Source organism: Natator depressus, chromosome 14 (genome assembly GCF_965152275.1).
Source record: "Natator depressus isolate rNatDep1 chromosome 14, rNatDep2.hap1, whole genome shotgun sequence".
Lineage (NCBI taxonomy): Eukaryota > Metazoa > Chordata > Testudines > Cheloniidae > Natator > Natator depressus.
In genome coordinates, this window is record NC_134247.1 from 8,184,296 (window position 1) to 8,198,216 (window position 13,921).

Genomic DNA, 13,921 nt, shown 5'->3' on the forward strand with positions numbered 1-13,921 from the left:
GACACTGCGACCACGGAACAGAAACTGGGATTGTGTTTGGGAAGGAAGAAATTATACAGGTGGGTGCAAGTTCCATCCTTTTCGAAAACAGGAAGATAGGAGGGTTGCTGACCTGGCTTGACAGGTGCAAGAGAGGCAGCAGAGAGTGAAGGATACAGGGTAAAGGAGGCACTAAGTCCTATCTTCACCTGGGGAATATTGCACATACACATGACTCTGCCAGACATTTCTGAATCCATACATTTTAAATTTAGTACAGCTTGTACTTGGAAAGCCTCCATCAAGGCTTCCCCCAGAACTGCAGTGTTAGCATCTTCCTTCCTCCTCTCTCTTGGCTGCTGTTTGAAATTGTTCTCAGGACCCAGTTCTGCTCCTGTTGAAATAAAAGGCTGAACTCCCGCTAATTCCCATAGGAGCAGAATCAGATCTTTAATTTGCAGTTCTCCATGACAGAAAGTAGTCCAGGGGAACAGAGTTAATACCTCCAGTACTGCACAGTAATGTAATTTCTATTGTGCATAGTGTCTCAGAAACTGATATCTCGGTGGACCGTGGTAGGCACTGTTTGAAATAATAATAGAATAGTTTGTACACAAGTACTAAACACCAGCCCTGCTATTTAGCACTTGAGTATATGAGACACATAATGTAGCACTTAACTGTTAGTAATGAAAGCACCTCAGTTCATGTATTAACAACCTGGCACAAAGATCATTTATAAATCTGTCTTTCAAAATACATTGGAATTCTTTGTCAGATGTCTGATGTGTTTCTTACTGGGGATTAGTCCTCCCATCACATGTACCCTAGAAAAAGACCTTTTCAAGTTAAAAAAAAATCCATTAAAACAATAAAGTCACGAGGGAGCTGTTGGTTCTTAACTATTCTCTTATGCTCCAAAATGTACAAATACAGAGACAGAAAAAAATGAGGGAAACTAAATAAAAGAAAATTATAGAACTCAGTGAAATAAGAATGAATCTGTCAGTTATGCAAGACATTCTTTTAAAACTCAGAGCAGAATCATGAAACTTGCGCAGAAAATACCGTTTAGAGTTTAATAGAAAAAAATACCTTTTCATTCAAGAAAATCAATGAGTTCTTAACCTACTTTAGTGAATTTCTGGTGCTGGTAGAAAGTGCTGGATAGACAAACTTGAATAATAAAGCCCTTGATGCAGTCATAGACCAGGAGCAGGGTGGCAGTGCAGCCTTCCCCAAACTGACTGTCCAGAGTGCCTGACGACTGACCTTCAAGGACCTCTAGCAGAAAAAGTGGAGGCCAGTCATCAGGACCCATTTAGTTCTTGGCTTTTCTGAGGAGTCTAATAAGGGTGTCAGCTGTGGTGGCGGTATTGTGATGTGGACATTTATCCACTAGAAACGGGGCAGAAACCACCAGCTTGCTTCACACAGACCATCATGAAGCTGTTGGATGTCTTATGGTCACAACTGATCGTGGCTAGGTCATTATTTCCTCCTGGGTATATGTATGTGTCCGTATAATTTTTTACCAGGCTGCCATTCCTGGCACCTCTACAGTCACAGTTGTCTAGTCCTGTTTAAAAGGGGTGCCTTGCATATCTCTCCATGTATAAGCAAAAAACTTGGGAGTCTCCTTGGGATACTGCTTGCCTTTTGATATCTGGTTTAGAAGAAGAAAATCAGTCCCCTTATGACAGTGAGGTGCCCTGATGGTTTGGACGCAAATAGTAATTTAGGGGCCTGCTGCTGTGAATTGGCATAACTCATTTAACTTCAGTGGAGCTACCTTGATTTACACTAGCTGAGGACCTGGCTCTATAGCTACAAATCCTTAAAGAGGTATGCCAAGGGCTTTCAGAGAAGTCTCCTTCACCAACTTCTTCATGACTCCTTGCCAATCCAGAAATTTCCATCTTTCCAGAACACTGAGGCTTTTATTCTGATCCATATCACCCCCACCGATGGTTTTTAAGTTTTTAAGGTTCCCATAATGTAATTTACCTATGTAACAATGATCATGTACCACGTGACTGATCTTGGTAAAGTACTTTGAGGTTCCCTGGGTAGAAGACACTATTGATGTACCACTATTATTTAGTAATTTATTTATTAGTAGTAGTGTTTATTATGATCATTCTGGCAGTTCTCAATGCAGTGATTCCCCCTCCCCTCACTACCTTTAAATTGCAAATTTTTCCGCATAACCCTTTGACATTTGGCTTGTGGATACTCATGCATTGTATATGGCTAATACATTTGCTCCTGTTTTTGTTTTGCAGTACAGAATTGGACAGCTGTACATGATCAGTAAGCATAGCCATGAGCAGAGTGACCGAGGGGAGGGCGTGGAAGTTGTGCAGAATGAACCCTATGAAGATCCAAATCATGGCAGTGGTCAGCTAACAGAAAAACGGGTCTATCTCAACAGGCAAGTACTAAGCAGCTGTTTCCCTGAACAGCATGCCGCTGTAATCTCCAGTCATGCACAGTGTTGAAGATTTGTAGGGCGTAACATCTCTCTCAGAAAATACCCTTTGTGTTTCAAATGTAATGTGTTCTATTGACTACAGGCCAGTTACTGGCAACTTCAAGGAAAGGGACAGTGGAAGAGCGCTGTCACTTGAAATAGAGACCTTTTTTATTTTAGAGCACATTTTCCACGGCAAAGAATTGTGGCCTGAAGGCAGGATTGTGTTGAAAATCAGCACATTTCTCTATTTTCTTTCACACTTCCCCATTTTTCAAAATACATAAAACAAAAAGGGGATCTGTTTAAAAGAAAAGTAGTGTGCTGGATGGACTGGGAGTCACTAGATCTGGGTTCTGTTCCTCACCCTATCCCATGCTTGCTGTGTGATCTTGTGACATTTCAGGAGAATCTGATTTTCCAAGGCGCGGAGCACCAGTAACTCCCATTGACTTTAATTAAGGTTGTGGATGCCCTTAATCGCTGTGTGCTTCCATTTCATCCCCAACAGTAAAATGGAAATGATGGTTCTTCTCTCCTGCACAGAGGTGTTTGAAGATTAATTCATTAATGTTTGTAATGTGCTGTGAGAGCCTCTGATGGCAAATGCTATAGAAGTGCAAAAAATTTAACACACTGAAGTTCTTCTTTAAAGCAAAGTTATTTTATTTTCAAAATCTAGATCAAAGGTAGATTTATTTTTTTTCTAAAATCCCAAATCAGCATCTTCAGCTAAAATCAAATAGGTGCATTAAAATTAATCCTGCCTGAAATGGCACAGAGGTTAATCATGTCTCCTCTGTTTAACATCAGTAGCATGCAGAAAGTCACTCTGGCCCCACACTTAGCGGAGAATTGCTTAGGGTAGCAGTGAGCCCTTGGGGTGCTGATGCAGCAAGATTGAGCACTACTTCGTAAGAACTGCACAAGGCCAGTGACCCATTTTGGTAACACAAGATTTGTCTCAGCAAAGTGAGCTGACGTTATGAATGACCACTAGCATTGTACATCAGTGACCTTCTGCAGCAAAGTGACAGGCTTAAAGACATGATGAGAAAAATTGCTTTTGTTTCCCGACAGCCCCATCATTTCCTAAAGCAGAATATGTGTCTTTTCTGCAGCTGAAATTAAAGTGTTAGGGGTCAGTGCTTCCACACTGACTTAAAGCCCAGTATTAATTTGAAAACCTATATATATATTTCTGTTGTATGAAATATATTCCTTAATCTGCTGCAGTTTTTTATTACTACTGATCTAACTGAATGTTGCTGCTTTTCTAATTCTTCTCTGTTCCCTTAGGCCCATTTTCTTTATTAAGCTTTTCTGCACTGTGATCCTTAGAAGCAGATATAGCAATATTGTGGCAATTACACCATTGCATGTGTAATGACCTGACAGATCCGACCTTTCCCCAGCCTAACAAGAGAATTACCAGCAATATTCCACACCTACAAATAATTGTTCTTGTGCAGAAAGTCTGCTGAGGGCTTTATTCACCACTTAGAAGCTTAATGTCTGTCACTGAATAGGAGATCAGTGCTAGTACAAATGTGCTTGGCATGTACATGTGTTCAAAAGGCTGTGCACAGACATAACATGTTTTCAGAAACTGTCCTGAGGATTCATATCTAATACATTCACGTGCCTTTGTGGTTAGTTTTATCTCCATTCCATTCAGAGAAAGAATGTGAGATGTTTACTTCCATCTGGGAAGGAGAAAGAGCGAAGACAGATCACTGCACCTTCATGCAGACTCTAGAGATTTCAGGGTAGCTGTCCATTCTGTCTCCTTCACTTGTCCCCCATGAGATCCATATTTTTGTGTGAGAAGAAAGATCATTCTCTTTGAGATATCTTTTTCTGTCAAAAAAGTACCATATCTGATCCATTGCAACAAAACGATTCCAATATCTTTCTTGACTAAGGGAAAGTGCCCTGGAGAGAGTGTCAGTGTCTTACTAGAATGCTGCCTGATGGCCAGTGCAGATCTGTTGGTGTGACTGTTCTACTTCTGCTGTCCATAAATACTTTAGTTTGTAGTTTCCATTATAATGGGGGGGAGAAGCCTTGCCATAAATACCAGTATATGAGTTACATTCATAAAAGATGGTGCTCTGTGGGCAAATCATCAATTCTGTGAGTCACAGATATAGGACTAGAGCAAATTCATATATTGCTCAGAGATATCATCTCTTAGATTTTATGGGTGAAAAATCCTGGCTCTCTGGGATGGAACGATGCAAACCTGCCATTGACTTTAATGGGGTCAGGATTTTACCCTATATCTTCAAGCATAAACAATTCCAAAGTCACATTGACTTGGCCTGGCTTTTTATCAAGTACCTGACGTTAATCTAGATTAGAAGCTTTGGGTGAAAAACGGTTTACGTACATTAGCAATAAAAGGATCTTTTTTTTTTTTCCCGGTAGTTGTCTGTTCAGTAATTCAGCATTCAGTAATTTGTGACATTGTCAGAACACTGAATATAAAGTTTATGTAGGCCAAAAAACTTCTAAAATATATGGATCAGTGTCCAAGATGGCTACTACATAGGAAAATGTGAGCAGATTCAACGAGTCTTAAACCCTTTCCTAACCATTGAACCCACTCACTGCTCCCTCTCCTTCTACTGACAAGCCCAGTCCCTCCCTTCCAGCCCTTAATATATCTCCTGGACCTCACTTTTAGGGTGAAATCATGGCTGCATTGAAGACAACAGAAAAATGCCCATTAAATTTAAGGGGGCAAGGATTTCACCCTCTGTTGGCATTCTAAATGTTTGAGCTGCTCATACCTAGCCACCCACCACATCTGGTTTAGTTTACCGTTCTAGATGCAGTGTTGTCATCAGATCAATGGGATTGCAAAAGGTGTAAATCTGCTAAATGTGACCCATTGTTTTCCAGCTGGAGCTTTCTTGTATTCTTTGACAACTAAATCAACACCTACTCAGCACTTTGCAACATTTCTGGGGTTTCATTGTACCTTCCAAGTTTTGCTTTTAAGTTTTTGGGTTCCGAACTCAGGAAAAACTGATGACTTTCACCTGTTTTCATAGTACTTCTGAGCACAAGTTACCAAGCACAACTGTGATTTTTGCGTGGTTTCAGCTTAAAATAGATCTGAGTGTTCTAAAGTAGATGCAGGTTTTCTCTAAATATTCGAGAACTATGGTCAATTTTGCAATGGAACTAGTCTAAGACTCAAATTCGTTGCAACGCTGGAAACTAGTCTAGTTTCACCTGGTTTCTCTGAGAATGTTTTACACAGCCATCATTCCTGTTTAACTCATTTGATAGCTGTGTTGTAAGTTATCAGCAACAGGAGAGGCAGTAATACACTTTAGGGCAACAGAAGCCTTCACTGAGTTCTGCTAATGTTGCGTTCTGATGGATTAGTACATGTCTGTCAATCTGCAAACTTCATTCTGGTTTGTGAACTCCATTTTGATTGTTAAACTGTGCTGCTGAGTCTTCACTTTGGCAACTTCAGCCTCCATTTTCAGCTGAAGCATCCAGGTGGTATCAGGGAAAATCCTTGTATCTAGCAGAGGGCTAACAATGGAGAGCAAAAAAGGGTCGTCTATCCGGATGGTCTTCCATTCAAATGGAAGCACCCTCAAACAACGCACGTACTGCAGTCCACAGGAACCAGTCTTACCCAGTCTGGACTTCAAGTAGGCTGTAACCAAGCAACCAATCGCCTGACAAGGGACTTGAAGCCACTTGGGGGATCACCTGATAGAGGGAACTAGAATTTTATAAAAGAACAAATTCTGCTCTCTCTCGCCAGCCATCCATTGGCTGACAAAAGGAGGGGGCAGGAGGGGATGCAGAAGAATCCCCACCTCTCTGGAAGACACTGACGAAGAGCCAAAGGGCCCTTAGGAGGGGTCAAGAACTGCGGTGGGGTGTTTGTTTGTTGGTTTTCTACTGATCTGTATATCTCGTATGCTCAGTCTGTGATTAACTTGTATGTGATGTAAAGTGCCTTGGCAAAGTCTGTGTCACCAACTCCCTGAAAGGTGAAGCAGTAATTCAGAGTCCTGACAAGGGTGGAGCTCTGGAGGGGATACGCAAGAGCTACTACAGAGACTGGGAAAGTCCACAGTGGTCTTGGGGTGCAAGTCAGCGGGGCTATGGGGCCCCATGACCCAGGAGTGGGTACCAGCATTGGAGTCTGTACCCAGGAGTGTGCCTGAAAAGCCAGACATAGGAGAGTGTCTGAACACTGGTCAGACTCAATAACCCTTAAACTCATGAGAGCCAAAGGTTTGGGTCCAGAAGAGCAGCCTGGTGAGCGTCCACAAAGGGGAGCTCAGCTAGGGCCATAACATAAGTGTTTTAAGTCAAACGTATTGAATTTAAATAGAACTACAACTATAAACAGCACTGTAACAAGGCAGCTTGCCCCTTATGGGCTGGAGGGCTTGGGGCTAGCCAATTCTGATTACTAAAGAGGCATGCCTGGGTTGGATCAGGTAATTCCCTATAAAGGGCAGCAGGGAACGGGGAAATGCAGGAAACTTCAGGAATGTTCTCCAGGGAAGACCCCGATATCATGGGGTTTGGAAGCCAGAACTGGAAGCCTGAGGCTCTAGCCAGGTAGGCCCTGGGTACAGGCCTGCCAAAGCAGGAAAGGTCCCAACCAGGAAGGTCTGGGAGCAGGGTGAATTGGAGACTGCTGACAGGGAGCAGGTTCCAGCAGAAAGATTTGGGGCATGGAGTTTCCCTACTGAGACTACAGGCAGAAAAAGCCTGGCAGGGACCTGACAAGAGGCCTGTGTTTTGGGACCTTGAGTTTTATTTATGTGAATAAACTCAGACACCCTGAGAAAGGGTGGTGAATAGACAAGAAAAGCCAGGGTGGATTTGTTTAAGAAGCCCTGTGAGGGAGAAATTGTTAGCAGGGCACTGCAGAGGCACCTCTGGCCATGAGGAGGTGCATGGGGTGCTGACTACAAGCACAGTGTATTTATTAAAATCTCACAACTTCAGATCAAAAGACTAATGAATCCGACTAAATAGAATTTTAAAGGTACAAGTGATCATAATCAAATAATTGCAAAATGCCAGACTTTTGGGAAATACAAGAAATAAAAGGTCAAAATATAGTGCTTAGGCTAATCGAATTGAAGATACAAAAGAATGCTATAGAAACATATAGTGCTCCTTTATCTCTGTTACCTAAAATGAGTCCAACTTATTTGAGCAGAATTTTTATGGAAAATAAAGGGAGACCTTCTGCAAAATTAGTTCCCTGATAAGTACGCAAAAGGTTGTTACAAGGAGGAGGGGAAAAAATTGTTCTCCCTAATCTCTGAGGATAGGATAAGAAGCAATGGGCTCAAATTGCAGCAACGGAGGTTTAGGCTGGACACTAGGAAAAACTTCCTAACTGTCAGGGTGGTTAAGCACTGGAATAAATTGCTTAGGGAGGTTGTGGAATCTCCACCACTAGAGATTTTTAAGAGCAGGTTAGACAAACACCTGTCAGGAATGGTCTAGATAATACTTAGTCCTGTCATGAGTGCAGGGGACTGGACCAGATGACCGCTCAAGGTCCCTTCCAGTTCTATGATTCTATAACTGTCAAGTATCAAATTTAGCATTTGATGTAGCAGCTAATTTTTCAAAGAACAAATTAACTGGTTGTAGAAGTTTCAGGAAAAAAGAGCCCCGGTTTTCTGCTGAAGAACTAAAATTAAAATCTAAGCAGGATAATTTATAGCTGCACTCTAGGCAGCCAAATCCAAAGCACCCAATTCAACTTTCCATTGAAATCAATGGACATTTTGCCATTGACTTCAGTGGGAGTTGAGTCAGCAATCAAATGAGGCATTCATAATAGCAGTGATAATATGTCACACTTAGTTTTCCATTGTATAAAGCAAACTGTGGAGAAGGCCAAGCCTTTGGCAAAGGAAGTAGCTTTTACCATACTGATGTATTCCAGAGATCAGAACAAATGGAAAGTACACTTACATTTAGAATCCCATAACCCAGTTCTCTGAGCCAACAACAAGGCCCATGTTTTCTTCCAAGTGGATTTCAGAGAGATGTCACTGGACTCGCACCACCACTTCTGAAATGAAATGGAGATGAAGTGGCACTTGGTTGAGGATTTGTTTATAAGATACTTCTGTGACGGTCAAAATGAGGCAGAAAACCAGTTAAAGGTCGTGTTCTTGTAGTCCTTTCTCCTGCTGGGGGCAATGGGTGCTTTGCGTGAGCAAGGAATGTAGGTTTCAAGCCATGACTGGACACTTTTAAACAACTCATTCTGATACATAAATACCCTAACTGCAGCAGACTAAGGTTCACTCAAGACTGTAGCTGTAGAGCTCCTTAAAAAAAAAAAAAATACAGACCTTGCCTTACTTTCATTCTCTGGAGAGCCCAGACTCTTCTCCGTGGCCTAGTGGCAAAGTCTCAACAAATACAGTGAAGATTTTGTGAGAAAGTTATAAAACCCAACCAAAGGGCCTCTCCCTGGAGTTCCTTCCTCCCTGATATTCCTGCTGGGGTTCCAGACGCTGTCCAGAGATCTGGCAATCAAGTTCAAACAAACAGATTTCTTCCTGTTTCTGGGAGAGACTGACAGCATCCAGTGTGCTGTCTAATTTTTCCCACCCATGTGCAGAATGAATTTTGTTATGTAATTTGTTCTCCAAGAACCACCGCTTAGGGCTTTGTTCACAAGAAAAGCGTGGGTAAGCAAAAAACAAACCTTCAGACAATGTCATTGTGAAGGCGAAAAAGTCAATGCACTTAACTTCTGGTTTACATGAAAACTTGTGGGTTTAGATGTGGTAATTCTGCATTTTGGCTTCCACACAAATGCAAAGATTTATATCGAGCAAAATCTTGATCAAACAATCTTTAATTATCCAAAACCCTCTGTTATCCCTGACACGCATTGGTGGTATTGAAAATTCCCTCAATTATCCAACTCACAAACAGTTGAACTTAATTGATTTCCCCCTTATGTTTGGATAACTGAGTTCAGAAGCTACTTGCTGTGGTTCAGTTCAGACTCCATCTTTGTCATGCCCCTGGTCTGATCAAGACTATTTTAAATGGAGCCCCGAAGAGTATTTCTATTTGTCACCTCCAAACTTCTGCCTCTCTCCTTGTGGCCAGTGCCCCATCATTGTCACCACCAGTTTTGGTGGCTAAAGCTGATGTCGCAAGGCAATACTTGAGCAGCAAATGTATATAAACTCTGCTTCCCTTTAAAACCAAGGTTTGTCAACTCCATAATAACTTGGGGTTCTCTGAGCTTCGCAAATTGGAGTCGCTAGTCCAAAAATTGACCTCAGCCTGTCAGGAATAGTGCCTAATCATGGTTGTTATCTTTCCATGTGAGTATTCAAAAGCAATTACTTAGTTGTAAGCTTTTTGGGGCAGGGACTGTCTTTTTGTTCTGTGTTTGTACAGCACCTAGTGAGCTCTTAAGCATTGCCATAATACAGATAACAACTGAATGCTGCACTGGCTTTTGCCTGGTACAGCCCCATAGAAGTCATCACTCCATCTGGGTTGTCACTGTGTCAGAGGTATTTTCGCATGGTTACAGGGGTTTTTTCTTGACCACAAAAAAATCATGTCCCCCCTCTCTCTCTCTCATTATCTAAGGGTTTTCTTAGTCTACTAGGATTGTAGCCAGTGTATTGGTAAATTGCCTGGCAGACTCTGGGCTAGAACTCAAAGGTCCTCCGTTCTAACTCTGGCTCTTTATCATTCTGGATCAGTTTCCCCATTTGCAAAATGGACATAATAATACATACCCACCAACTTCACAAGGGTGTTAGTGAGGGATAGTTAATTTGAATATAAAGCTCTTTATAATTGCTACATAGTATTATTAGCACACAGAAAATCCTGTCTCGTAATCAGGATTTGGGGTTAATGGAATACAAGAGTTTATGCATCAATAGAGAATATGGAAGAAGAAACTCCTTAGGCAGAAGTAACAGAATCAGAATGACTAGGCCAGTTTACTATACTTGCTCACTACCCTTGATAAAGGCTGTCTTCTTACGCTAAGAACACTGTAAGAACAGTGTAAAGTACACACTGGATCTTCAAAAAGAAAACAAATGTATTTGAGCATAAGCTTTCGTGAGCAGCTCACGAAAGCTTATGCTCAAATAAATTGGTTAGTCTCTGAGGTGCCACAAGTACTCCTTTTCTTTTTGAAGATACAGACTAACACAGCTGCTACTCTGAAACACTGGATCTTATGACCTGTGCTGATTCCTCACATGACCAAGGCTGTGAATTCACAAACCCATTCTTTGAATCTTCTCCTTAGCTAGAGAAGTGTAAAGGGAAGTTATTCTCCCCAAAAGAATGAATAAATGTGTGGCAGTGCAATGGCCAGTGGTCAGGAGCTGGCTAAAGTGAGATTTCAATGCAGATTTAAAGGGACACATAACTTACAGACATTACTGTGTGAGGACTTAGTGTTAGTAGCTCCTGCTTAGTACATGTCAAATTGTGAGCATGATTAGAAAGTATCTTACAGTTCTTGCAAGTCAATCAATATTCTAATTAGGGATTTCCTTTCTTTGCAGCAAGCTACCTAGCTGGGCCAGAGCAGTTGTTCCCAAAATATTTTACATTACAGAGAAGGCTTGGAATTATTACCCATATACAATCACAGGTAAGTACTCAAAGCAAACTGAAAACATTGGAAGTTTATTGTGGATAGTCTTGCCTGTCCTTAAAGGCTGCATGCCACATACCTAGAGGCAGACGTTAAAATATTTGAACAATTCCTATTTAACCACCGTGTATTTTTATTTCTTATCAGTTGCTATTACCAAAAAATATGGGTAATATGCAGAAACTATAGATGGGTAAAAACTGAAACATCCTATGCTACCTTCTCCCCTTTTAAATTTCTGCACTAGATCTTTAGATACTGTATATTAAATATCATGCTGACTTGTATCCCATGCTGTCCCATAGACTCCAGTGGGATTGCACTGTGAAGTGTAAGTCAGTACTTTATTCAACCCAATGATTTTGATTATTAATATACCTTCGCATTTAGTGAAAATAATTTGCATTATTTTATTCTGCTTTTTTTTTTCTCTCTTGCCTTCTCTTACCAATGGACAAACTGGGACCAGAATACACAGTAAGTTTTCCATACTCTTTATTTCTTTAATTCTGAAAATAAGATCACTTTGTAAAATCCAGAGGTAGAAGACAAAGCTGGCTCCTTTACTGCCACACTAATGCTGAGCAGCTTTGATACTGGAACTTTATTTTATGTAATTGTTCAAGCACATTGAAGCTAATTTAAAGTGTTTTATGGAGCTCTTATAAATTATTTAACTTATTTTGATAACTTGGTAATGACTGTAGCTATCACAGAAAAGAAGATTCTATAAAAGCAGGGTTTTTAAAGTCCTGGTTCTTACTTGGAGACAAGAGACAGATTTTATTTTATTTTTTAACACTTATAAAGTGCTTGTCTCTGGGTATAGGATCTGGGAAACTGTACCATCTGTAGTCAAAATGAAACAGAAACTGGGCCCGATGCCCAGAAAAACCAACCATTCCCTCAAACGGAGCTGGGCAAAAGAATAAGCACATAAAGAGAGACCAAATGGTTACAGAGGTACTAGCCTGCATAAAAAAAACCTTTAGTTGAGCCTTGGAGAGAGAAACGTGGGTGGATGTCCTCAAGGATGACGTTCCAGACATACGGTCCTGTAACTGAGAAGGTCCTACCCTGAGTTAGATTGACCCTCAAAGCAAAGATCAAGTATAACCCATCTGTCACAGGGTGACTGGCCCCTTTTAAGAGGGAGTGAGGTCCAATGCACCTGGACGAACTACCTGGTGCCCAACAGTGCTTAAGGGAAAGTACCTGGGCCTTATAAAGGGGGAAATAGCTGCAGGTTGTAAGAAGATGCCTGCAGACAGTGCGGGGAGTAGGATGGCTCCTGCAGGCCCCTGAGTCAGTGAGGAGGCCTGTGGAGAAGGCCAAACTCCAAGCAAGAGGCACTGGAGGGTGGGAATACAGACCTTCAGGGAATAGGGGTTGTGCCCAGCTTGGGACTGGGGCAAAAGAAAGGAACTTTAAAAGAGAGGATGGACCCTCTGGGAAGAGTGGCAGGGTCCAGCTGAAACTGCGGTGAAGACTGTAGGTCTGAATCTATTTTGAAAGATTGTGTATAGGACTTAATAAATTGGACCCCAGAAGGGGGAATATTTTGAATATCTGGTCTGTGTGGACTCTTTAAGGAGTTAAGGGGAAACTGAGGCAGGCCTCAGCAGGGCCACCATACTAGCCATTAGCAGGCACTACAGAGCAAGCATGCCCTTTTACACCATCCCTTCTATATTGATAGTACAGCATTTAAAATGCTTATGCAACATTTTTCAAATGAGCAAGAGATTAATGTGATGAAAGTGGAAGAGAAGAAATCTAGGGACAGTTGGGAGGAGGTGCAGAGCTAAGAACATGCAGGAGGTAGGTAGAGTAGACAGAGGAAAGTGTTAGTTAAAACTTAAGTGCCAAACTCTACTCACCAGATTGCCTGGCAGATTTTTTATGTATGTTCTGCATTTGTGTCATGCACGATTTTCCTATGGGCGTAAGTGGTAGTCCACACTTGGAACGAGTGCAGAATCAACAATAGTGATCTGAGGGCAGCTCATTCATTGCTGTATATTGTCACAGGTCCAGTAACTTCAATGGGCTTATGACAATTTACGCCAGCTGAGGATCATCTCCTCGCACTGCAGATTTGGGAGCAGAACTTTTCCCTAAATTGTGTAAGGAAGTTGACATACATCATGAAATGTGGCATTAGCATCCATTACCTATGCTCTGTTTTACACTCTGAAAACTTTTCATTAACTGTTTACCTGTTAAAAGTAGATAATTTTAATAGTGGAGAAAACTACCAAGAGAGGAGCTAATGGGGATATGCATGTAATTGCTAAGTTAAATGTGAACTTTTGGATCAGTCTTTCTTATAGAGAAAGAGAGTTCCTTTTCCACGCAAAAATCTAAACCGTGTTCCTAATAGCAATTGACTAAGGAAGATGTTATGGAGCCAACTGGAGAAAACAACTGCAGTAAATCACCAAGACCTGTTTACACACGAGTGACTACATCTGGGGAAAGAAAACCCAAAGCAAAGATACTAATGGGTGGGAAACAGTTGGGAATGTTGAAAGGGCCTAGGGAGTGATAGCAGACGGCAAAATATATATTAATTTGAAATGCAATACCATAAGGTACCCCCAAAAAAGTAACACAGTATATAAAAGCTAGGTATTATTATTAGTCAGACAGCAAATCTGAATCAGAGATGTTATAGTCCGTCCCTCTTTGCACAACTCTGGTAAGAACCACAGATAGGACGTGGATTTCAGTTCTGTAAACTTCCATACAAGAGATACTCACCAATTGGAGACTTCAGAGAAGAGCAATAAAAACTG

At 41.4% G+C, this 13,921-nt stretch overlaps 1 protein-coding gene across 1 annotated transcript in view; it reads left to right on the plus strand.

The window, feature by feature from the left end:
* Nucleotides 1–13,921, plus strand: part of PITPNC1 (phosphatidylinositol transfer protein cytoplasmic 1) — a 195,955-nt gene that overhangs the window by 94,063 nt on the left and 87,971 nt on the right. The window contains exons 3-5 of the mRNA XM_074971198.1: nt 2,265–2,413; nt 11,032–11,120; nt 11,593–11,600. Of these exons, the coding sequence (XP_074827299.1) occupies nt 2,265–2,413; nt 11,032–11,120; nt 11,593–11,600 (246 nt within the window). The remainder of the gene's footprint in view (nt 1–2,264; nt 2,414–11,031; nt 11,121–11,592; nt 11,601–13,921) is intronic.